Source organism: Prionailurus viverrinus, chromosome D4 (assembly GCF_022837055.1).
Source record: "Prionailurus viverrinus isolate Anna chromosome D4, UM_Priviv_1.0, whole genome shotgun sequence".
NCBI classification, from domain to species: Eukaryota; Metazoa; Chordata; class Mammalia; order Carnivora; family Felidae; genus Prionailurus; species Prionailurus viverrinus.
Genome location: NC_062573.1, coordinates 29006440 through 29029644, shown reverse-complemented (window position 1 = coordinate 29029644; position 23205 = coordinate 29006440). Strand labels below are relative to the sequence as shown.

Genomic DNA, 23205 nt, shown 5'->3' with positions numbered 1-23205 from the left:
CACAGTCATGATCAACCACAACCTTTAAGGGTTTTGGTCAATCATTTGAATAATCTTCAGGAAAAGACTCCTGAAAGAATCCCTTGACTTGTTGATATGAATAGTCTCTCTGAACTAGTGTTGTATTTTCTGTTACAGTATAAACTGTATTAGTAATCTTAAATTGAATTAAGTTTAAGATTTTAAAAGCAAAATCTCTTAAATGACTAAAAGTTAATGAACTATTGATAAAATCAGTCAGATTTTAGACTTGAAATTCATTTGCCATTGGTCTCCACATTCAAGAAAGTCATGGGAGTTATGTTTTTGTACATATGTAATTTTTTTGCAACAAAATAGAACTCAGCAATGGTCATTTAGGGCCAACGTCCTTAGTTTTTTGGAAATACCAAAAATATTATATGAAGAAAAATGCCACATGTTTAGAGACCACTTGATCAAAAAGTTTTTTAGTATCTTTGGAATTAATATAGGCCTTTGCCTTAATTGATATACCAGTATACTGGTAGATCACATTTCAAATAGGAGTTTTTCCATGGGAATGTTCAGAAATCCCTGCTAGCTTTGTAAAAAGAATTCATGTGTGTGTGTCAAATGGTAATAAAGCTACCAAATTATTTTTTTTTAATTTTTTAATTTATTTTTGAGAGGACACAAGTGGGGGAGGAGCAGAGAGAGAGAGAGAAAGAGAGAGACAGAATCTGAAGCAGGCTCTAGGCCCTGAGCTGTCAGCACAGAGCCCCATGCGGGGCTCAAACCCATGAACTGTGAGATCATGACCTGAGCCGAAGTCAGATGCTCAACTGACTGAGCCACCAAGGCATCCCTTCTTTTTTCTTTTTTTTAGTTTATTTACTTATTTTGAGAGAGAGAGAGCATGTGTGAGTGAGAGAGGGGCAGAGTGAGGGGGAGAGAGAATCCCAAGTACGCGCTGTACTACGGCCCGATGCAGGGTTCAAGCCCATGAACCATGAAACCATGACATAAGCCAAAATCAAGAGTTGGAGGCTTAACCAACTGAACCACCCAGGCACCCCAGCTACCACATTAGTTTCATTCCTTTTTTCAAAAGTCATATGAAATCAAATCTATTATATGGATTATGAGGTCATCTTTATAACTTTGTAATATACCCATCTCTATAAATGCCGATTTTATATAAATACTGTTCTTTACATGTATTTGTGGATTACCCCCACATTTCTTTTCACTTAGGGGAACTAAATTTTGGATCATTTATTAACTTTGTTCATACAGTAAAATCTCAAATTTATCTTTCTTGGATCTCTCACATTTCCTTTATTTATAACTATACCACATTTCCTCCTTGTTTACTAAAGTCCTTAAGAAACATGCAGTAAAATTGATTTGGAGTGGCAAACTCATTCAGAGGAAATTACTAGGGAATGTTTATTACAGAGAAAAGAATGCCAGCTTTGAGATCAGACATTGGCTCAAATTCTGTCTCTTTAATTTACTAGATAGTCAAACCTAGTTAAAATATTTGGCTTCTAAGATCCTTGGTTTCTTCATCTGAAAAATGGGAATGGTGCCTTCTTGTTGTAAGTATGTAATGAGTCAACAAGTGTAAAGTACTTGGCACAGTACTTAGCACATAGCCCATATTCAACACTGTGTGAGCTCCAATAAAGCAAACCCATAGACTCCTCGCACCTGTAGAGATGACCTCTGGGCTAATAGCCCAAACTCAGACTATTGTAATGTCTTTTGAGAAGACTATTGTTTACCTGAAATGAGGAGATTCATAAAGACCTCTTTACTTTCTGTCTCCTAAAATTGTTTCCTTTTTATAATTACTGAAGTTAAAATACTCACAAGCACTGTCTTTTGTTAACAAAATTACTTACCTCGCTTTTCATTTTCTAATTATTTATCCTCCTTTCTAGAAATGTAGGTAATGTTTAAGTATAGCAAACTTTTTTTTTAATTCGATTTGCTCAAAAAAATCATTATAAAGACATTTAAGAAGTAGGTCACAAAAGATATTTAGGCTACTTCTTCTCCTAATGAAAATGACTATATAAAATGTATGCCATGTAAAGAAATACTGATTTTGAAAAATATATGATCTAACTATATACATTAGTAAACATTCAGTTCTTAAATGGTAACTTCAGTGTCATCTGAATATAGTCATCTATCATAAGCAAATGAAATTATATAAATCTTTTGCTTTTTTAATATATATTGATTTTAATATGAAATCAAGTAATTCCCACTCACACGTAAACCAGTTCTATAGGGGTAGAGGGTTTATGTTAATCAGGTGAAAATAGCATCTCAGTTTTTTTGTACTTCAGATAAAACTGCTTCATGCCTTCACATGACTGATGCCAGAAACGAGCCTGATTTCACAGCAAGATGTGGAGGTGTAAGAGCTCCACCACTTCTACACTGTTTTTATTCTCACATAGGTCCAGCAAAAAAGACGACACAAAATTAAGCATCTTCTCAATGCCTGTGATTTGTATTCTTGCAAAGCGCGTTCCTATTCCCTGTTGTTCTTTATTTTAAAGACAAGCAGGAGCTAAGATAGGGCATATTGTAAAAGCAAAAAAAGCATTACTTTCCCCCTCTTTAGACAGGTCCTTCCAGCTGTGGAGTTCTCTGCCTTTGTGACTGTGGGTTAAGAGTATTTCACATGAATAAACGGGTTTGGATGGGGAGGGGGAATGCTGTGTGTTGTGAGTCATGTGAAGTTATGGTAAAAATGAAAATACTGGTGTTTATTTAAATCCTCTGTGTTGTAGCTAATAAATATAACAGAGCTACCGTTCTATTATTCTACAGTTTTCCGGTGATGGTTTATATACCATTATATGCAAAATATATAAGCAAATTTGAAGATGTTAAGTAGTTCGTATGGTTGGAAGATATATACTAATGTGGTTTCTATGTTTTATAGTCTACCCCAATAAACCTTCAGATGAAGTATCCATGGATTCACACATGTATGTGTTCTTTTCTGTCCCTTCCCCCACATCCTGTCTTCACACCCTCCTCATCCCTCCACCCTGCTTCAAAGCTTGTGGTCCCTTTTCCATCCGCGTACTAAAAGGTTCTTTGTAAACCAGGCCATTTGTCCATCATTGTTTGGGGTCCAAACAGTGGTAAGATACCCTGTCACCGATCCCGCGTGCTATGAATGGCAGCTCCTCTCCGGACAATTGGCGGAGGGGCCGAGAAATATTCCTGAGAGGATTATTTAACCTTTCAATTTAGAGGGCACAAAGCCTGGCTGATTAATGAACTTTCTGATGGGCGCCGATAAGCGGATCTATTTCTTTATTTCCCCTAAAAGTGATTCCTTCTCCTGTCCATATTACTATAATCTTAAACCTAAAATGTGGCAAATAGATTAAAAAACAGCACTAAAGAGTTTATCTGGCTGGCAAACTGAAGGAGCGAAATTAAAATTGGTAATGACAGCAGTGGCTCAGCCTCATATGTGGTTTTTAAATGCACTGTGTATTTTGAAGAGACTTATTCTCCAGCGCGCCTGGTAATGACTGCTTTTGGTGCACAGTCTGGGGCTGGCTCCTGTTATCCCCACCCTCCCCCCCCCCCCCCCCAAAAATGAGTTGTGTTATCTGGATGGCTGCAGACACATCCGCGGCCCCCGCTCTCACTGCACGGGCAGACAAGGTCGATAGCATTACAAGGTATTTGTGGCAGCGCTTGTTTCAGTTTTCAGAGCTGCCAGTTTCCAGGCGGATTTGAATTACAAAAGAAGAAGCTGGCATGAAAATTGAAAGGTTTTATCGGCTGGTCTGAAGCCTCATAGCACATTGCTTATTTATGCAGTCCATTTGCACCAGGAAATATAAAAAGGAAATACATTTTTAAAATAAGGCCATAAAGACCCAGATATGTTTAAGATGGCAAATAAAATATAGATACCTATAATATCTTTCCAGGAAACGATTTTCACTTAATGTTGCACATTACTTCAGAAGAGCATTTATGTTGCTGTCATAAATTTGTGCGTTCGTGTCACTGTGTAGGTAGTCCCTGGGGATTAAGAAGGAAGCCTTTGCTAACTTACTTTAAAATTAAAATAGACGGAGGGATAGCCCTGCAGTTTGAGAGCTACATTGGAAATATTTAAATAGGGTGGTAAATTAAACTTAAACTAACATTTTTGCATTCCATGTAAAATTAGCTATGGCCCAGTGAATAAATGCCACTACCTTTGGAGAAAATTGGGATGCTTTTTAAGCCATGAAGATTTGGAGCATTCAGGGAGTGAATTACTGTGATCCTTACTGTCTTGCATATGCTCATTGTTCTCTGCTTACTGAGGTTTTCTTTTTTTGTTGTTGGTTTTTTTTTTTTTTTTTTTCGGGGGGGGGGGGGTAGGGGGAAATGTAGGGTGGGATCTCATTTACAGAAAGAAAAGTGATAAATAAGTTTAATAGCTTCTTTTTATGAAACCTGTGCTTCATTTATTTTAGTCTTCATATATATCGCCTTTTAGACTTTTGCCTAATGCTTAATGTTGTGAATATATACCATCTTTTCAGTATTGAGAGTTACCAACAATTTACCTCTCTTTGTATTCCTTTAGTATAGTTTCAACTTAGTGAAAAAGATACACTCAGGCAATCCTTTATACTCTTGGTTACATAAAATGAAGATACACGTATACAAACACACAGTACTGAAAGGCCTTGAATAATCAATGGTCTTACCACTGGTCATTTGCAACCTTCGACCCATTGGTTTGTAAAACTTAGTATCTGAAAGAGGTGTAAGGAGGAAGTTAGATGTGTATAGAAAATATCAAATCAATAAAGCGACACTTTTCATTCTGCTGTAGTTCAAATGAACACTGTTTTAGAATCCATTTTCCAATAAAGCAAATTACTCTCAGCTAAACCATGAGAGATGCAATTTTTTGCAATTTTCATTTTCACCAGTGTCTGGTACCTTTCTCATGTTTTCATGACCTGGACTAATTATTTCATGTAGTTTTTTTTTAACAGAGAAAATATCAAAAGCATACACGTCTGCTGCATGCTAATGATGTGCTGTACATTTTTTCATGAATTTTCATAAGGATTTTTTTCTACGTAGCATGTGTGGCTTAATGATGTAATCACCCGATAGACTAGAAAATGCTCCAAAGGAGACGTTCCGGTCTGTTGTGTACATAATACATGTTTCAAAAATCTGCCTAATTAAGGAATTACCCAATGGATTGGGAGTCTGTTGGGTACATGACATAGTTTTTTTTTAACACATAAAAGATATAGGTGTATCATTATATATGGTACTTTTAATGGCATTTTTAGGATGTAGGGGAAATTAGTAGCAATGTCCTCTGGAATACAATTGAATTTTTTCCCTGGGGAAAAAAAAAAGAAAGCTTAAAAAACTTTATGAAGGAAGCTTTGTTTTAAAATAATTTCAAAACCTTTAGTTTGGGGAGAAAATTCCTCCCAGTATTCGTCAAAAGTAATACCGTGACTGTTTGCCAGAATGGTCTACAAATGGAAGACTTTGTCCCAAACCGTGGTTGGAACAGACCTAATGTCCTCTTCTGCAGGTGTGAGGACTGGCCCCAGAAAAACACTGACAAGGGAGGACAGGACCTTTGTATCTTTGGTCATATCTTGGGATCTTGGGATCATCATTTTTGCCTTGCCACAGACTCAGCTTTAGTTCAGTTCACTACACAACTATTTGCCTAACTTTTACATTTCTTACTTGCATTCCTTTAGGCCCCAGATTTGATTTTAAAATCTTAAATACCTACCAGTTACATTTCACTGGAATTTATATTGTAAACAATACTAAAGGAAAGGGAGGGCATTCATTCTCTTTTCCCTGCATACTCTTTATAAAACTAAATAAAATACTTAAAAAACTGTATCTGATCTCTAGAGTAAGCAATAAAAATAATATCTTTAAAGAGGAAAAAATATATATTTTAAGTTGAAACTTTTCTGCTCAGCTGTTAAATTCATGCCATTGGTCACTTCAACCAATGGACTTTGACCATGATGACCTGACATTTGGGGTAACATTTTCTTGGGAAATACTATTTAATACTTGGGTTGGATTTTTTTTTAATACATGATTATTGGGGTGGTGGGGGGGAGGCTTGTGCTATTAGAAAGAATAATTTGATTTGGAAATATTTTCAAAGAATTGGGTCGTTCTCAAGCATGAAAAGCATATCGATTTAAGAGGTCTATGAACAAATGTGACTTGTCCAGAAAGACTGGAGCTAAGCTCAGTATTAAACGTTACATTTGGTCATGAATACATTTACCCCAAGTACTTAATGTATTTGCTTTTTAATATATGTTCATGTAACAAATTGGATTAATAAAAACATATAGTCTTTAAGCATATGTGTAATTATAAAAATAAGTCCATTTTGCATTCACAAGAGTAGAAAATTCCCTTTAATTAGTGAAATTGATTGCATATCCTATATAGTAATGAGCTTCAACTAGATGCAAACCCTCATTGGATCAAAGTCAGTTTAGATAAGGGCAGCTCAAGGTCACAGAGGGAGATGCCCAGCAGGTTCATTTGCATAAAAAATTACTGTTGGAAATAGGACACTGAGGCAGCTCTGGCGTTTTGATCTCTTGGCCTTTGTCATGGAGATTCCTAGTTGTGAAGGGAGTAAGGCCAGTGTCCCAGATAATGATTAACTGTTTTAATGGCATTCATTCATTCATTCCGCACTAACTACTCATGCAGAAAAAAGGGTTATGTAAAATGACATTAGAAGAAAATCATTTGTAATCGTTGCATCGGGCTGCACTTTGAGGAGACATTAGGAGTAAATCCGTGGCGTGGTAGGCTTATGCTTTATCTTCTGATATTTACTGAGTTTACTGGTGCATGAAAAGCTTTCAGCAAGAATAGCAGATGGGATGGACCTTTCATAGGTAATGCTATCTACCAGGTTATTACTTCTATATATTGATAGTAAAGTAATCTCCAAGATATCACCCTACAAATATAGATTATTTAAATGTCTGTAACAAAAAAAAAAAAAAAGAAAAAAAGAGCTGCTTTCATAAATAGTTCACTTGGTAACCCATTGGGTCAAAGTCTCTAGATAAATGTTTAACTTTTAAAAAGTTCTAAAAGACTACATTCATTCCCTTACATTTAACTTTTCATCCACAATATAGACTGTATGACAGAACCCTGAACTTAGAGCTAATCAGTTGACATATTCTGTGTTAAATTGGACCTTTACTGTTAATTAAAAATAAAGACATGCTCCAAGGCAGAAGTAGTCACAAATTTATATTTCTAACACTTTAAATAGCTGTAAGATTTTTGTTAGATCACAGTATGAGAACTTGTCCACTGGAAATCATTATTGAGTTTTCAGTACTGTATTCTAATACAGAAATGTTCTCTAATTAGGTAAGATCTAGGCTGATTGCATTCCTATTAAGTCCTAGTACATGATAGTTTATTAAAATGAGAGTATGTAGATAGTGTTTGTCGTGTCATTTACTAATTAATTATTGTGAAACAGTTTAGAATTTCATAGCACAATATAAATACTGTTGCTATTTTTATTAGTAATAATGGAAGTTTTTAACTAGTGACATTATTCAGATGAATGAACATCCAAATGTTTGCACTTCATCCAGGGGCATAAATGAACAGTGGGGCTAAATTTAAGGCTCTTTGAATGAAATTACTTTCAAAATAAAGTAAGTGTCAAAAAAAAAAATAAAGTAAGTGTCAACATGAAACATGCTTTCAAAGTCTTGATTAAGAAGGATCTCTTTATCTCTGGTACTATAAAACTGAATTCCTATTCTCTTTATATTACTAATTCTTTCCTGATTCTGCCAGAGTATGTACCACACTCTCAATTCGAAGTAGGGGAGATGCTTAGGAAGCTGTATTAATTCATGCAGACTTTTTAATATATCAAAGCATAATTTAAAAAATTGTCTGTTAGGGGTGCCTGGGTGGCTCAGTCGGTTGAGCATCCCAACTCGATTTCAGCTCAGGTCGTGATCTCAGGGTTTGTGAGATCAAGCCCCGCCTCCAGGTCTACACTCACTGTGCCGTGAACACAGAGCCTGCTTGGGATTCTCTCTCTCCCTCTCTGTCTCTGCCCCTCCTCCGCTCGTAGGTACTCTCTTTCAAAATAAATAAATAAACATTAAAAAATAAATTGTCCTTTAATGACATAAGACAATTGATATCGTTTTCCAAAGCATCCAAATTATTAACAATAACTAAAATGGATTGGATGCTTACTATGGGTCATGTGCTTTACCTGTGCATTACCTCATTATTCATCTATTAATATTTACAGAACTCTTACTATATGCCTGTCCCTGTCCCTGGATCTGGGGTATAGCAGTGAACAAAAAACAGACAGAAATCCCTGCCCTCACAGACCTTACGTCCTTCTTGTCTGGGAATGCAAGTGGAGGGATAGACAAAACAAACTAGCAAAATATATTATGGGAGATGTGATAAGTGACATGGAGTTTTCTTTTTGTTTTTTTCTTTACAGCAGTGAAGTAGGGTAGGGAACACCAGTTGGAGGGAGCTGACAGACTTAAAAAACGTGATCAAGAAAGCATTACTAATACGACCTTTGAGCCAAGACTTGAAGGAGGTGAAGGAGTGCACCATGTTTATCTGGGCAGAGTGACACAGGCCGATGGAACAACATTAGGACTACCTGTAATTTCCTCTAACTTAGGCAATAAAATAATGCAAAGAAATTTCATAAAACTTTTGCTCTGCATCCTAATATTGCAGAGATTTTCAGTGTTTGAATTTACTTTAAACACATTTATTGGCTGTATAACTCATGTCCACTCTATAAAATTTGGAGTCTTTAAGATCTACTTATTCACCACCTATTTTTGAGCACTTTCTGTGTTCTAGTTTAGGCATTGGCAAACTTCTTCTATGAATAGCCAAGTAGTAAATAGTTCAGCTTGGCAGGCAATATGGTCTCTGTCATAACTCTGCTCTTGTAGCATGAAAAGTAGCCATAGATAACCGGATCATAGGGTAGTTTCATTTTTACCTTTCTGAGGAACCTGCATACGGTTTTTCCACAATGGCTGCACCAGTTTGCATTCCCACCAGCAGTGCAAGAGGAGGCCTTTCTCACTACATCCTCACCAACACTTGTTGCTTCTTATGTTTTTGATTATAGCCATTTTGACAGGTGTGAGGTATTATCTCTTTGTAGATTTTATTTGCATTTCCTTGATGATGAATGATGTTGAGCATCTTTTTCATGTGTCTGTTGGCCATCTGGATATCTTCTTTGGAGAAATGTCTGATAAGCACTGGGTGATGTAGGGAATTGAAGAAAAGAGTAGCAGCCTTAGATAACCTGTAAACAGATGTGCCTGGCTGTGTTCCAATAAAACTTTATTTTCAGACACTGAGTTTTGAATTTCATAAAATTTTCATGTGTTGCAAAATATCCTTTTTTTTTTTTAACCATTTAAATGTAAAAGCATTCTTGCCTATGGGCTATACAAAAACAGGCAATGAGCTGGATTCGTCCTGTCGGCCATAGTTCACCAACACTTAGTCTAGATTCTTGCCATAAGGATACAGAGTGGACTAAAAGATCTCTTACCCTGTGCACCTTACATTCCAGCAATGGGGAGGCAGATAATAGACATGATAATCAATTTAATACACGAGAAGGTGAAATGGGGAAAGGAGCATCAGGAGCACTGTGGCAGGAGTAAGTAAAAGTGGCCTTTACTCTGAGAGGATGCAATGGGAATGAACCACTGGAGACTTGTACAGTAGTGTGGCTTTCCTGTGTTCTGTATTCCTGAGGAAAAGCCAGCAGTGCCATGGGGACACCAGTGGTTCTCCTGTGAGGAAATCCCTATTTGCATCCATACCAAAGTTCTAGTGTCTGGATATCCATCTTGTTCTGGTTCTTTCTGTGCCCTCCCTCCCCAATCATTACTGCCTGATTCATCTTGTCCTTTTTCATAGGCTTTGAGCCAATGGAATTTCTTATTCCAGCGGAATAAACATAGTGAGCGTATTTTCCTTTCTTCAATGAATCTAGAAATCTTGCCTCAGCAGTAAATTACCATATATTTGCACAAAAAAACATTGAAAAATTATAAACATAAGTCTTTCAGAGAATGTTTATTATTTGGCGGGTGGATAATTCTGTTTATCATCAGTGATAGTCTCTGCCTACAGCACCGATTAGTTTTTGAGCACCTACCATTAGCCTTAGAGTGGATTTTCATGCCACTCAAATCCAGTGCTCTCCATTCTGAATGATAAGCCCTAAGCGATCTAGTCCCTCTCCATCTTTAGAACCTCCTCTTCTCCCATGCTTCCTTCACCTACAACACTTCCAAATTTACAGATATTTCTCTGATACTCAAATATGGCAAATTTACCCGCATCTCCGAGATTTGCATTCCCTGTCCCCATGCCTGAGGCCTAGAATGCTGTTCCCCAGTCATTGCATACTTGGGGGTATTTTTATCACAAGAAATGACCATCCCAGTGAGAGTTTCTCTAAAATGCAATTTAAGTCACCACCAATGACTTTCATTCCTTTAACTCTATTTTAATTGCCTGCGTGCCATTTATTACTACCCGATTGTGTGTGTGTGTGTGTGTGTGTGTGTGTGTGTGTGTGTGTGTGTTTTGTTGGTTTATCTGTCTTCCAACGTGGGAGATGTGAGCAGGGATTTTTGTCTGACTTCTCAGTTACCTAATCTATTCTAAGATATCTGGCATATATTAGGCACTCAATTATTTTTTTTAATAAATCAATGAAAGAATGCTTGTATATGCTTATGCCATGTGCCCAGCACTCTGGTAAACATCACTGATGGAGGCGTCCTTGAACTTGTTCTGCTCTACTTGTCCCCTTCCCTTCTCTTATACACAACCTGGTATCTTGAAAAAGTCATCAGTGTTCTGTTCTTCAGTTCTTTCTACTTACAATAAACCCGCTACAGTCTGGCTTGTATCTCTACCCCTCAAATAAACTGCTCACAACGGTTTCTAGTCTCCAGCAACTTCCTGATTGCTAATCCAGTGGATTTCATAGTCTTTATCTTATTTAACCCACCAGTAGCTTTTGACAACTTCTTCCTCAAAACATTATGTGTTCTGCCTTCACATCCATGACACATCTCTTGCTTTGATTTCTTTCTCTTAAACCACATATATACTCATGGTTGCAATTTTGTGTCACATCAAGTAACACAAAGATGGAAAAATAATTTCTGCTTAATAATTTCATGTCTTCCTGGCGCTCTATACCTGAACAAATTTATGAGCCACTGCAGTGAGTGAGTGAGTGAGTGAGTGAGTGAGTGGTACATGCTTGTATGCATACCTGTCAAAACTATGCTTGACGACTTTTAGCTTGTCTTAATTCATGAACCACATTCTTTTATTGGAGAATATAAGGCCTTTGTTAGTTATCATATCCCAGTTGACAATAGCTGAAATTGTAAATTCTATTTTGTGTAGCATTTGTAGTCATTTCCAATAGAAAAGATCTTTTAGGCTACTGTTATCCTCCAGTTTTCCATTTTAGGAAACAAACTAAAAGTAAAGTTGAAGAAGATTTTTATAGCCTATAGATTATTTTCCCATGTCAATAACATAAAACCTCCACAAGCCAACTGTTTGCCACATTAAACAGTAATAATGAAATTAGTTGGCACACCAGCACTGTTTGTTACAGCATCCCAATAAAGAACATAAGCAGGGCGCCTGGCTGGCTCAGTTGCGGGAGTGTGCTGCTCTTGATCTCAGGTTCATGAGTTCGAGCCCCACGTTGGGCATAGAGCTCACTTTAAAAAATAAATAAATAAGAAATAAACTTATCCAATTTCATTCCCATTCTCACCTCTTTCTTCCAACCTACAAAAAAAAAAAAAAAAAAAAAAGGGAGTGGGAGGGCTATTAGGTTTTTCTCCTTCTGTTTAAAGCCCCTGCCACCTCAGGGGTTTAGCTCTGTCTTCTCCCTTCTCTCCTGTTTTCACCACCTCCCTCTCTACTAGCTTCCTCACATGTTCAGATCTCTTTCTCATTCTAATAGCAAACTCTACCAAATCCCCTTCCTAGATGTTGCTCGACCTTATTCTGCCCCTTGTTATTCATGCTTCTCAAAATAATACGTACCTGCCATCCCCTTTTTTTCTGTTTCTGTTCAATTTTTTAAAATATTTCTTACTGTCCAATGTAACATACATATTGAAAAATGCATAGTTACATCACACACACTTAAGTTATATAACACCACTGTGTTCAAGAAATAGAAAATTGCAGCTACCCCAAAATCTTCTGTGCATTTTCTCCCCACTGGAAGTAACTACTATCCTGGCTTCTGTGGGGAATCATTTTCTCATTCTTTATGGTTTTATCACCTTTGTATTCATCTCTTCACTCTTCACCCTGTTGCCTTCTGCTCTTTATTACCTTTCTACCAATCCCAAAATTCTCATACTAAGGTTATCCATGAACAATTGCCAAATCTAACAGATGCTTCTCAGTTCTAATCTCACTAAGCCTCTGCTGTATTTTCCGTTGCAGATCAGTTCACCCTTCTTGAAACTACTCTCTAAGGTCTATGACTATATTCTCCTGTGATTCTGCATCCTTCAGCCTTTCCTTCTCTGTCCCTTTCCCAGGTTCCTCTGTCTGCCCCTTAAATGTTATGCCCAGGGTTCCATCCTGAGCTCACCACTGTTCATATTGGGTACAGCGATGCTGTCCACTCGGGTCATTTTAGCCTCCACTATTATACGGTAGATTTCATTCAGAGCTAATCTTCAGCTCACACTTGTTCCCTCAGCTTTAATCTTACAGAGACAACTGCCTAATGGACATCACCTAAATACACAGCATCCAAGTTAGACTTCATCATCTTTCCCTCTAATTTCCTACTGTTTCTGAAGCAGTTGTTGGCACCCAACTTAGAAACCTGAAAAGCATCGTAATTTCTCCTTTCCTTTATTCCTCATATCTTTTCAATGTTCAGTGATACCAATTTTATCCCCTCATGTATTGGCCAAATCGATTCCCTTTTTCCTATCCTTGTTACTCTTGTAGTGTAGACCCTCGTCACCTCATTGATTTCGTAACAGCCACCTTTTTCACTGCATCTAACCTTCTGTTCATATTCATGCCCTCTACAACTACAAGCCAAAATGGTTTTTCCAAAATAAAATTCTAACTGCTCTGCTCCCATATTTAAAACAACACTTAAAATGGAAAATCCCAGATAAACCCCAAGTTCTTTAAGATGACTTTAAGGCCCTCCCTTCTTTTGCCCTGCTTTCTCCAGCCTCATTTTTCAGTCTACCTGGCTATGCATGTTATACTTTGTCAGCATGTATGCTTTCTTAGCTTCATGCATTGTTCATGCTAGCCCCTCTTCCTAGGATTTTCCATTTGACTTACACCTAATTCTTTAAAAGTAAATGTAAGTTTTGTAAGCATTCCCTGACTCCTTCCACCCCATCCCAATGATGGGTCCCCTTTGCCACTCCATTAAAACCTTGTACATGTTCCTCACTTTGCTTACATCTTCTGTCATCATCTGTTTAGATGTCTTTCATGTTCTACTAGCCTGTTATGCTTCTCTCTCTGAGATACCTAATACCTAACACAGTACTGGGCACAACGCCTAATGGAATGAGGAGCGAAGGAGAGGAAAGCACATATTGATGTGAAGTGGAAAAGAATTGTCATGTTGTGTACTTTAACACAGAGAATCATCTGGATGTGAGATCCTAAACTCTAGGAGGCAGTATTTCTAAAGGATCTCTTACCTAAAAAGAGCTCTTTGGGAAAGAATCAGGTTTTAATTTTCTTCTAACATTTAATAAACGCTCACAAATATTCATGTTGCAGACCAAACCTGGACCACCCAAAAAGCCGAAGACCCCTTCTGGACAATCGGCCTTAGTGTATTGCTACAACTGTGGGCAAGAAGGCCATTATGGACACGTAAGTTTGAGTAGCATTTGGGCATAACACATTCTGTTGTTCTGGGAGTGGTTGCTGAAAGATGAACTAAAAAAAAAAAAAAAAAAAAATGTAATTCTGAATGCTTACCTTTTTAATAAACTAACATCCTAAAGTAAGACTTAATGTATTTTCAGCTGATTTGCTTTTCCCATCCCTGCCAGAGAGATCTGTCAGAGCACGTTCTTCTAATTGTTTTAAATATACACGAACAAGTTAGGCTAAAACAAATAAAAGCCTCATACAGTCAATCAGAGGAATAAAAGTAGTCACCAAAATGGTTACACTTCTCATGAGTTCTTATGTTTGCTATTACTTTGACACAGCCAAAATCATGATTGGAGATTTTCTATGTAGTTCTCCGGTATCTCTAGCTTTCCCTGATACTGTGTTCACTTAAATCTTCATCACTCACATATAAACCCTGACACTAGTGGAAAGACAGAGATACTGTATCATTGACTAGCCTGTCTGCCCCCACAGACGTCCAGATTCCCTATCCAAGCTGCATATTACCAGCCCCAGCTAAAAGGGCCAAACTGTGTGTGTTTTAGGTGCAAGAGTGTCAAAGCAGAAGGAATTTGTTGCTGTGAGATGGGAGGGAGTCTCCTAGCCAGTTGTCTCATTAAGTAAGAAACAGCAGCAGCGCATCCCAGAGACAGGATGCGATGAGAATAGACTGCAAGCTCTCCTGCATTCTGGGAATCCTGAGGCAGAGGAAGAAGGGCAGTGGCACAAAAAGTAGAAAATCTGTATGGAGAAATACATTCCTAGTCTCCTGGTAGGCTTCTAACAGCTTAGAAACCAAAATAAACTAAAATCAAATGTGATCTGATGACAGGAGGTAGAAAGCATTCGGGGGTAGAGAGTCCTCAAAATGGGAGGGCTGTGAACAGTGGGAAGGGGAGGGGTAGTGCTGCGTTTTGTGACTCATGGGAGTCCCACCTTGAATTCTGACCGTGGCACCTCACGCAGACCTTGGGGCTGGACCTCTGCAGCAAAGGGAGAGACACAACACAGTTCACCAACAGGTGAAATTTTTCTTCCACGTTGGGGCAGCAGGACCATGGAATGAAGGATTACAACATGAAAGCTAGGATGAAGTTCTGATCCTCAGGTCTGGCTTTTGCTCTGCTACTGACTTCACCATGTGACTTGAACAACGCACTCCGGTCTTCAGTTTCTTTATCTCCAAAGCAAAGAAGTTGTACGGGGAGCTTTCTCAATACTGACACTTGGATGCTGTTTCCAGTGTGAACAAATCCATAGTATGGTGACATGGATGGAGAGACCCATACTCCATTTTCATAGAATGCACATTAAAAACTTTGTTAAAGAATACTTTTTCTTACAAAATTACCAGCTCTAGATCTTTTCCTGCTTTGTGCATTCCACCTCGTTGCCAAAATCCAGATGTTGCCAACACTGTTTAGGAAACCTATTCCCATGAGTATTCCACTGCCACGCAGATCACACAGATGTACAATTTATGCTTGCTGACCTCTTTAAAGCAAAAGGGTGTAATTTTCCATTTATGTTTGTTCAATTAAAGAAAAACAATTATAGTTGGGCACATATTGCTTACTAGTCAGTCCTGTTAATGTAGATAGGAAATATATTAAAAACATTTGGAATTTATCCCAGAAATCTAGATTTAGATAGTTTTTAATTCACAATAAAGCAAATTTGGCAGCCTCATCGCTGCCATAGATGAAGAATTCTAGATCATCCACACTAATGAAGAAGATCAGTGGTGTGGCTAATCCAGAATAGTAGATAAATTATATAGCCAACTATCAATTGTGTGTGCTAATGGAGGGGACCAGCGATGTGGATAATCAAAACATAATTTACATTTAGCTTTGGAAAATATTTATCGTATTGTATGGCTCTGTATAGCCACGCCAGTCTAGACTGTACAGGATCCAAATAGAAGACTGTGCAGATGATTAAAGATGTCTGAGGACCCCTCCCCTTCATTTGCAGAAATATAGCTCTATAGATGTTACTGAACAGCCTCTTCGTATAAAAGGTATTCTGAGGTGAATGTGGCACCGCCCTTCCCTAACCTCACTCATCGTGTAGTTGGAGAGGCAGGGACAGTCCTAAGCAGCTTCATATCAGGCAAACTACAAACTACCATAGAAAACAGTAGTCACTCTACAGAGAGACTACTCCAAGAGCGTGTGAAAGTATGAGTGGGTGCTGGGAGTGTATCAAGATTTTTAGTACCTCTTTGTAATTGCAATTTGCTCTTAATATTTTATGGTTAGAATCTCTCTTAGTCCATTTAGGCTGCTGTAAACAAGCTACCACAGACTATGTGGTTTATAAACAGTAGAAATTTATTTCTTAGGTTCTAGAGGCTGGGAAGCCCAAAGTCATGGTGCCAGTAGAATTGATGTCTGATGAGGGGCGGCGGCGGCGGCTGCTGCTGCTGCTGCTTCTTCTTCTTCTTCTTCTTCTTCTTCTTCTTCTTCTTCTCTTTTAATGTTTATTTATTTTTGAGAGAGAGAGTGCAAGCAGTGGAGGGGCAGAGAAAGAAAGAGAGGGAGACACAGAATCTGAAACAGGCTCCAGGCTCCAAGCTGTCAGCACAGAGCCTGATGCAGGGCTCAAAGTCATGGACCATGAGATCATGACCTGAGCTGAAGTCAGATGCTTAACCAACCGACTGATCCACCCAGGCACCCCGAGGGGCTGTTTTTAATAGATGGCACTTTCATGCTATGTCCTTACACGGTAGAAGAGGCTAGGGAGCTCTGTGAGGGTCTCTTTTATAAGAACATTAATCCCATTCATCAGAGCTCCATGCTTATGGCCAAATCACTACCCAAAGACTCCACCTCCTACTACCATCATCTTGGGGATGAATTCTGGTTGGGGGTTGGGAGGGATGGGCACAAACATTCAAACTATAGCAGAATCTTAGACCCAAATCTTTTATGGGTGCCCTTTCTTCTCGAAACTTAGAGCCACCATGGATAGTGATTTCTAAAAGTAATTCTTGGGCACCTGAATGGTTCAGTCAGCTAAATGTCCAACTCTTGATCCCAGCTCAGGTCTTGATCTCAGGATCATGCTTTCAAGGCCCACGTTGGGCTCCATGCTTGGCATGAAGCCTAAATAAAAAAATACATATGTACATACGTATGTATGTATGTATGTATGTATGTATGTATGTATGTAATTCTCTAGGCTACCATATAGGTTTGCCTTATAACTTCAGGATCCAAAAAATTCCAAAAAGATCCTGAAAGTCAACAACACAGTACATCTAAAGATAGTTGGAAGAAGGAAATAATAAAGATAAGAACCAAAATTATTGAAATAGAAAACAAAATTAATAGCATCAACAAAACCAAAAGCTAATTCTTTAAAAACATTTTCATTTTTAGGGGTGCCTGAGTAGCTCAGTTTGTTAAACATCCAACTGCAGCTCAGGTCATGATCTCACAGTCCATGAGTTCGAGCCCTGCATCAGGCTCTGTGCTGACAGCTCAGAGCCTGGAGCCTGCTTCAGATTCTGTGTCTCCCTCTCTCTCTGCCCCTCCCCTGATCATGCTCTATCTCTGTCTCAAAAATAAATAAAAACATTTTTAAAAAATTAAAAACATATTTTTTTCCAAAAGAAAAGACTTCGGAAAAACTACTCAAAGAAAAAAAAAGGTACAAATAGTGAATAAAAAGTGTAAATAACTTAAAATACAGTAAGTTTTAATTATAGGAGAATACAAATTTTAAATAAGCTTTGCATTTAATAAAGTTCAAAATTAAGTCTGAAAATACAGATAAATAATTCTCTAGAAAAAAAATATTAACCAAAATGAAGAACAAGCCTACATGAACCAATACCACTAAAAAAATTAAGTTAGTAATCAGAATTCTCCCCCGAAATATATCAGATCCAGATAGTTTTATTGTCAGGTTTTACCAAACCTTTATTCAGAAACAGATCATCCAAGAGAACACTACCCAATTTATTCTGTGAAGCTATTATAACCTAAAGCCACTTCAAAATATTTATAGAATGATACCATTTTTATGAAGTCTGAATGCTTCAAATTTAACACTGTTGTTTATTAGAATAGTCATTAGTAGTAGTAAGAGTATAAAATGTATGAGAATGGCAGGAACCAACTTTAAGACAGTGGCAACTTCTGGAAAGGGAAGGAGACAAATGAGGAATGGGAAAGAGGATTACACGGAAGATTTCAATTGTATTATTAATGTTTCAGTTCTTGGAGCAAAAACAAATAAATTAAGGTAAAATGTGATTTGATAAAGTCCAGTAGTAGGTACAGATTGACATTACTTTTTTTCCAATACTTAAATGTATATTTAGAATGATTCATAATCTGCAAATCAGGCTCTTACTAAGTGTGTGGCTGCCAGCTCAGTCAGGTATCTTAGAATTACAAGTCAAGTATATTTGCCAATGTTAGGATAAGTCAGCTAAATTTTATGTGGCTATTTCACATACTTTCTTCCTAAGAGGTGTTCTAATTTTCTTCAACACCTAGCTAAGAAGAATTGGACATTTATAAAATACATTTTAGGCAAGATGGCAGAGGACAGAAATGGGGAAGTTCCAAAGGGAAACCTCTTTCAAAGAAAAGAAAAGTTGGTCTCAGACATGCTGAATGGATATATGTCAACAGATCATGATAAATAAAGCCTATTCTATTGGATGTGGCTCAGGCCAACGATGTGGATTTGGAAACTAGCAGAGGTACAAAAGCCAGAGTCATGCAGGTGGGGAGCCGACCTAGAGAAATGAGTGAGAGGAGTGATCTCTTGAGCGGGGCAAGGAAAGAGAAGAGAGGATTCTTTTGGGGTATTTTGGAATTACCTAGGAGCATTTTCAAACCAGACCTAACCCACCACCACCATCCTGCTCCCCACCATAAGGATCACTGCCCTTGTTAGCAGTATTGGGTTAAAATAAGCTCGCAAACCATTTGGGTGAAGGGAAAAGAGCAAAGAGCTAAGAATTTACACTCGCTTTAGGGTGTAAATGTGAAAGGAGAAGCACTTGATGGAAGGCTGTTGGAAGAGACAGATAAGCAAAGGTCTAATACAACATAAGGCCAAATAAAGTCTTTAAAAGAGGAACAGAGCAAGTTCAGTAGAGACCCAGCCCCCCATTGCTGTTAGCTCAGACTGGGGGAGGGGTTTGGCAGGGAAGACTGAAAAAAGACAAGAAAGGTTTCATGGGTAAAGAAGTAAGGAAAGAAAATCCAAGCCTGAAAGAAGCCTGTAAGCACAGTTGGGTGTGATTGGATGTTGGTTTGGCCGAGCCTCCCAGCAGGACCACATCCTGAGCCTCAGCGTGGGGTATCCGTGATGTGGGACTGTCTCTAACCTCAGTGGTCTGTGATCTTGCAGTTAAGGTTGCCTGAGCAGTGCCCTTGTGACATCCTAATTTCAAATTTGATAATTTGAAACAATTTCAAACAACTTGCAGGAATGTACAGAAAGACGAATGTTTAACCAGACCTTTCCAACATCTCCATTCATCTACTACTATGATGACAAATATGAAATTCGGGAGAGAGAACAGAGAATAAAACGAAAGGTGAAAGGTATGTTGTTGAATTCTTGTGAGATTACCTTTGCAGTAGTTCCTAAATGTCTTCCTTTACACAGTCTTTGCCTGCTTTGGGTGTCATTGGTTAGCACAGAAAATGTTTTTAAATAATTACCATAGAAACCAGAACTTTCTTGATCTCCAGTAATCAGGCACCCACTTCAGAAACGCTGCATTATGATCTGTTCACACTAAACATTTTTTTCACATCATGACCATTTTAGAAAATGTCCTGAAAATACTTCTATCCATACAGGGAAGCAGGGTTTTAAAGCCTCTTTTTTTTTTTAGAGTTTTCTGTTTGGCAAGTAATTATTTTTTCCATTTGTATGTCTCTAGTATTTTTATGGAAAGAAAGGCTTCCCTGCTAGGTGATTCCTGGAGTTTCCCCAGAGAAGTCTGTTCTTACCAGCCATGATTACAGCAGAGCTCCAGGGTCCACAGCCACCTTCTGTGATTCCTTTACTTAACTGTTGATAACATGAAGTTCTTTTAGTTTATAATTTAGGCCTACTTTTTTCTATTTCTTTTGTGCTGTAGTTTACTAAGTTTAACAGTGGTTTACTCAGTTACTTTTCTTGCTTTCAGGATGAAATAGTTCTATACTTCTCAAGTTGACCTATGCATTATAACTCTTAGAGCCTTTTTGGTATTCTTTCTCCATCCCACCCCCAACTCTCTCTGACTTAAGGTCTTTTTCAAAAGGAATTATTTTCAACTCCTGCATATTTTCCATATTACATTTCATATAAACTCTATCTCAACTATATATAGAGATTATAGTACATAAAGATATTTATTAGGCAATTAAATTAAAAAAGAAAAGAAAAGAAATGCACCAAAGTGTCCTCTCTGAATTAAAAGATTATGGCTCCTATTTTATTTTTATACTTTTTGTATTTCACAGGTTTTCTGTGATGAGTGGTTATAACTTTTATAATTCTAGGAAAACCATTTGTTTTCACTTTTAACTAGTAGTAATATTGGGAACTCTGTGGCTACTTTGAGGTTCTCTATGATCCATTAGAATTTTCAGGCACCTGGGTGGCTCAGTCGGTTGAGCATCTGACTTCAGCACAAATCATGATCTCACAGTTCATGAGTTTGAGCCCCACATCAGTGGAACCCACTTTGGATCCTGTCCTCCTCTTTCTGCCCCTCCCCTGCCTGCCCTCTCTCTCCCTCTCTCTCTCTCAAAAATAAACATTTTTTTTAGAAAAAAAAAATTTATTTCATGCTAAAGTCTATAAGGAATTACCTTTGCTCTGTATCCTAGAGTTCACTTTTTGTGAACTTTATATTACTTTGCATTTCATCCTTTTTTTTTCAATGTTTATTTATTTTTGAGAGCGGGGAGGTGAGGTGCAGGAAGGGGGACAGAGGATCTGAAGCGGGCTGTGCCCAACACGGGGCTGGAACTCACGAACTGTGAGATCATGACCTGAGTCAAAGTCAGTCGCTCAGCCAACTGAGCCACCCAGGCACCCCCATCCCTATTTTTTTATTGGCCACTTCTTTAATCTGTCAAGGTTTTGTTGACATGTTAGTTTTTATCCCTCAAACCTCATCTCTCACTTACCCCATCAGAATCATGCCTGTCAGACACTTGTAATAAAAGGGTGCCAAGTCCTGGTAAAGTGTAACACCAGATCTGGGACCATAATGTCTGAGATACACACATGTGTGTGTTCTCCAAGCCAGTGATGTCTGCTCTGGAGGAATGATCTCCTGTCCAGTTTGGCATCCACCTATAAGTACTGTGACCAGACTTTATCTTCAGAGGGTGATTGAAATGTCATGAGAGGGGCGCCTGGGTGGCGCAGTCGGTTAAGCGTCCGACTTCAGCCAGGTCACGATCTCACGGTCTGTGAGTTCAAGCCCTGCGTCGGGCTCTGGGCTGATGGCTCAGAGCCTGGAGCCTGCTTCCGATTCTGTGTCTCCCTCTCTCTCTGCCCCTCTCCCGTTCATGCTCTGTCTCTCTCTGTCCCAAAAATAAATAAACGTTGAAAAAAAAATTAAAAAAAAAAAAAAAGAAATGTCATGAGACATTTGATATATCTTGTTTCACTTCATCGTCAAAGGCTGTTTCTTTATCCCCTCCATGACTTGAATTGGTCAGATGTGACTTTTCTTCACAAAGCTGAGATGATTGCTTTCACTAGTCTTCGTCTCTATCATTCAACCTAGTACAACTGTACTGAATAGAATAAATATCTTTGGATTTCTGGATATTTTCCATTTTTAGCAATCAGAAATACAGAACTATAACCATACAATTTTTAGCGGGTGAGTTTTACCTTAGTAAGGGCTCTTTCGAATGTTGTATCATTAACACATTTCATTGTCTAGTTTCCCTGTCTGCTGAGTTATTTACAGACCAGTGTAAGCCGTGTGTGGACTGTCTGGCTGCTGAATATGCAGAAATACTTTTATATTTTCCAGAACTCCAGAAAAATGGGGATTTTCCAAGGCAGTTCAAGAGACCTCACATGGAAGCAGCAGAGAAGAGGCCCCCCCATGGCAGGAGGAAGAGCCATGCCTCGTGGAGAAACAGCAGGTGGCCTCAAGAAAAGAAAGAAACCCCAAAAGAAGCGAGCAGGAGCCGCAAAGAGCGTGAGAAACACAGGAAGGCTGACAAGGCTCATGAAGTGGAGGAGGACTTCCCCAGGGGCCCAAAACTCCATTCTCCTGGGACCTTCAAGACCCAGAAGGGTCCCAAGTCCTTCCACCACTCATCACATTACCACAAGCCAAGAGAAGACAAGCTGCCCAGAGACGGCAAGCGGGGCAAACAGAAGAAAAAGGAGAGCTATTTGGAGGGCGATGGCAGTGATAATTTATTTCTCATTAAGCAGAGGAAAAAAAAGTCCAAGCTGTGAGGCAGCTTCTGATTTGGCTTTCCAGTGTTTGTCTGGTCTTCATGCCTGTGACATCATGGCAATCTGTTTATGATCTATGATTAAATCAAATGAATTTTGTTTTGTTCTTTTTGTAATCTCGGCCGTACCTGAAACCAATGCACAATGACCATGGAGACCTCCATTCTCTGTGTCCAACAGGTTATTAGGTATAGAAGGAAAAAAAAAAAAAAAAAGGACATGTACTCGGATTTCCCCCGTTCCCGTATGTCATTTTTACTCAGAATCCTAGGGATAAGAAGTAATCTTTTCAAGAAAAATTTTTAAAAATACTTTTTTTGAAAAAGTAAAAGCTCATCAAATATAATTTGTATGCTGTGGGAGTATGAAAATTAAATCCTTGCAGGAAGAGAAATCAATGCTAATATGAAAAATTCATATTTTTCAGCATTACTTTTTTTTTAACATTGGAAAGGGGTAATAGCTATAAATCTAAATCCAGCTGTCCTTGCTCTTGAAGCTGGTGGCATAATCTTCTGATGGTCAGAGCATCAGAGGCGGAAAGATGACGGTGCCATCACTGAAGCCCTGAAGAGGCAGAGACACTGGCCTATAGCAAAATACAAGTAAGGAACCCATCCAGTAAATGTCATAAGATAGATTTCCTGAAACAAGTGAAAAAGAATCATTAAAAGGTTTAACGTAATCACAGTGCAATAGTTTTCACCGTTTTTACAG

The 23205-nt window shown here is 38.3% G+C and overlaps 1 protein-coding gene across 3 annotated transcripts in view; it reads left to right on the top strand.

The window, feature by feature from the left end:
• Positions 1 to 22787, top strand: part of ZCCHC7 (zinc finger CCHC-type containing 7) — a 254818-nt gene extending 232031 nt beyond the window's left edge. For all 3 annotated transcript variants that reach the window (XM_047829259.1, XM_047829260.1, XM_047829258.1), the window contains exons 7-9: positions 13906 to 14001; positions 19487 to 19604; positions 22052 to 22787. In XM_047829259.1, coding sequence (XP_047685215.1) covers positions 13906 to 14001; positions 19487 to 19604; positions 22052 to 22488 — 651 coding nt within the window. In that variant the 3' untranslated portion in view covers positions 22489 to 22787. The remainder of the gene's footprint in view (positions 1 to 13905; positions 14002 to 19486; positions 19605 to 22051) is intronic.
• The last annotated feature ends 418 nt before the right edge of the window (positions 22788 to 23205 follow it).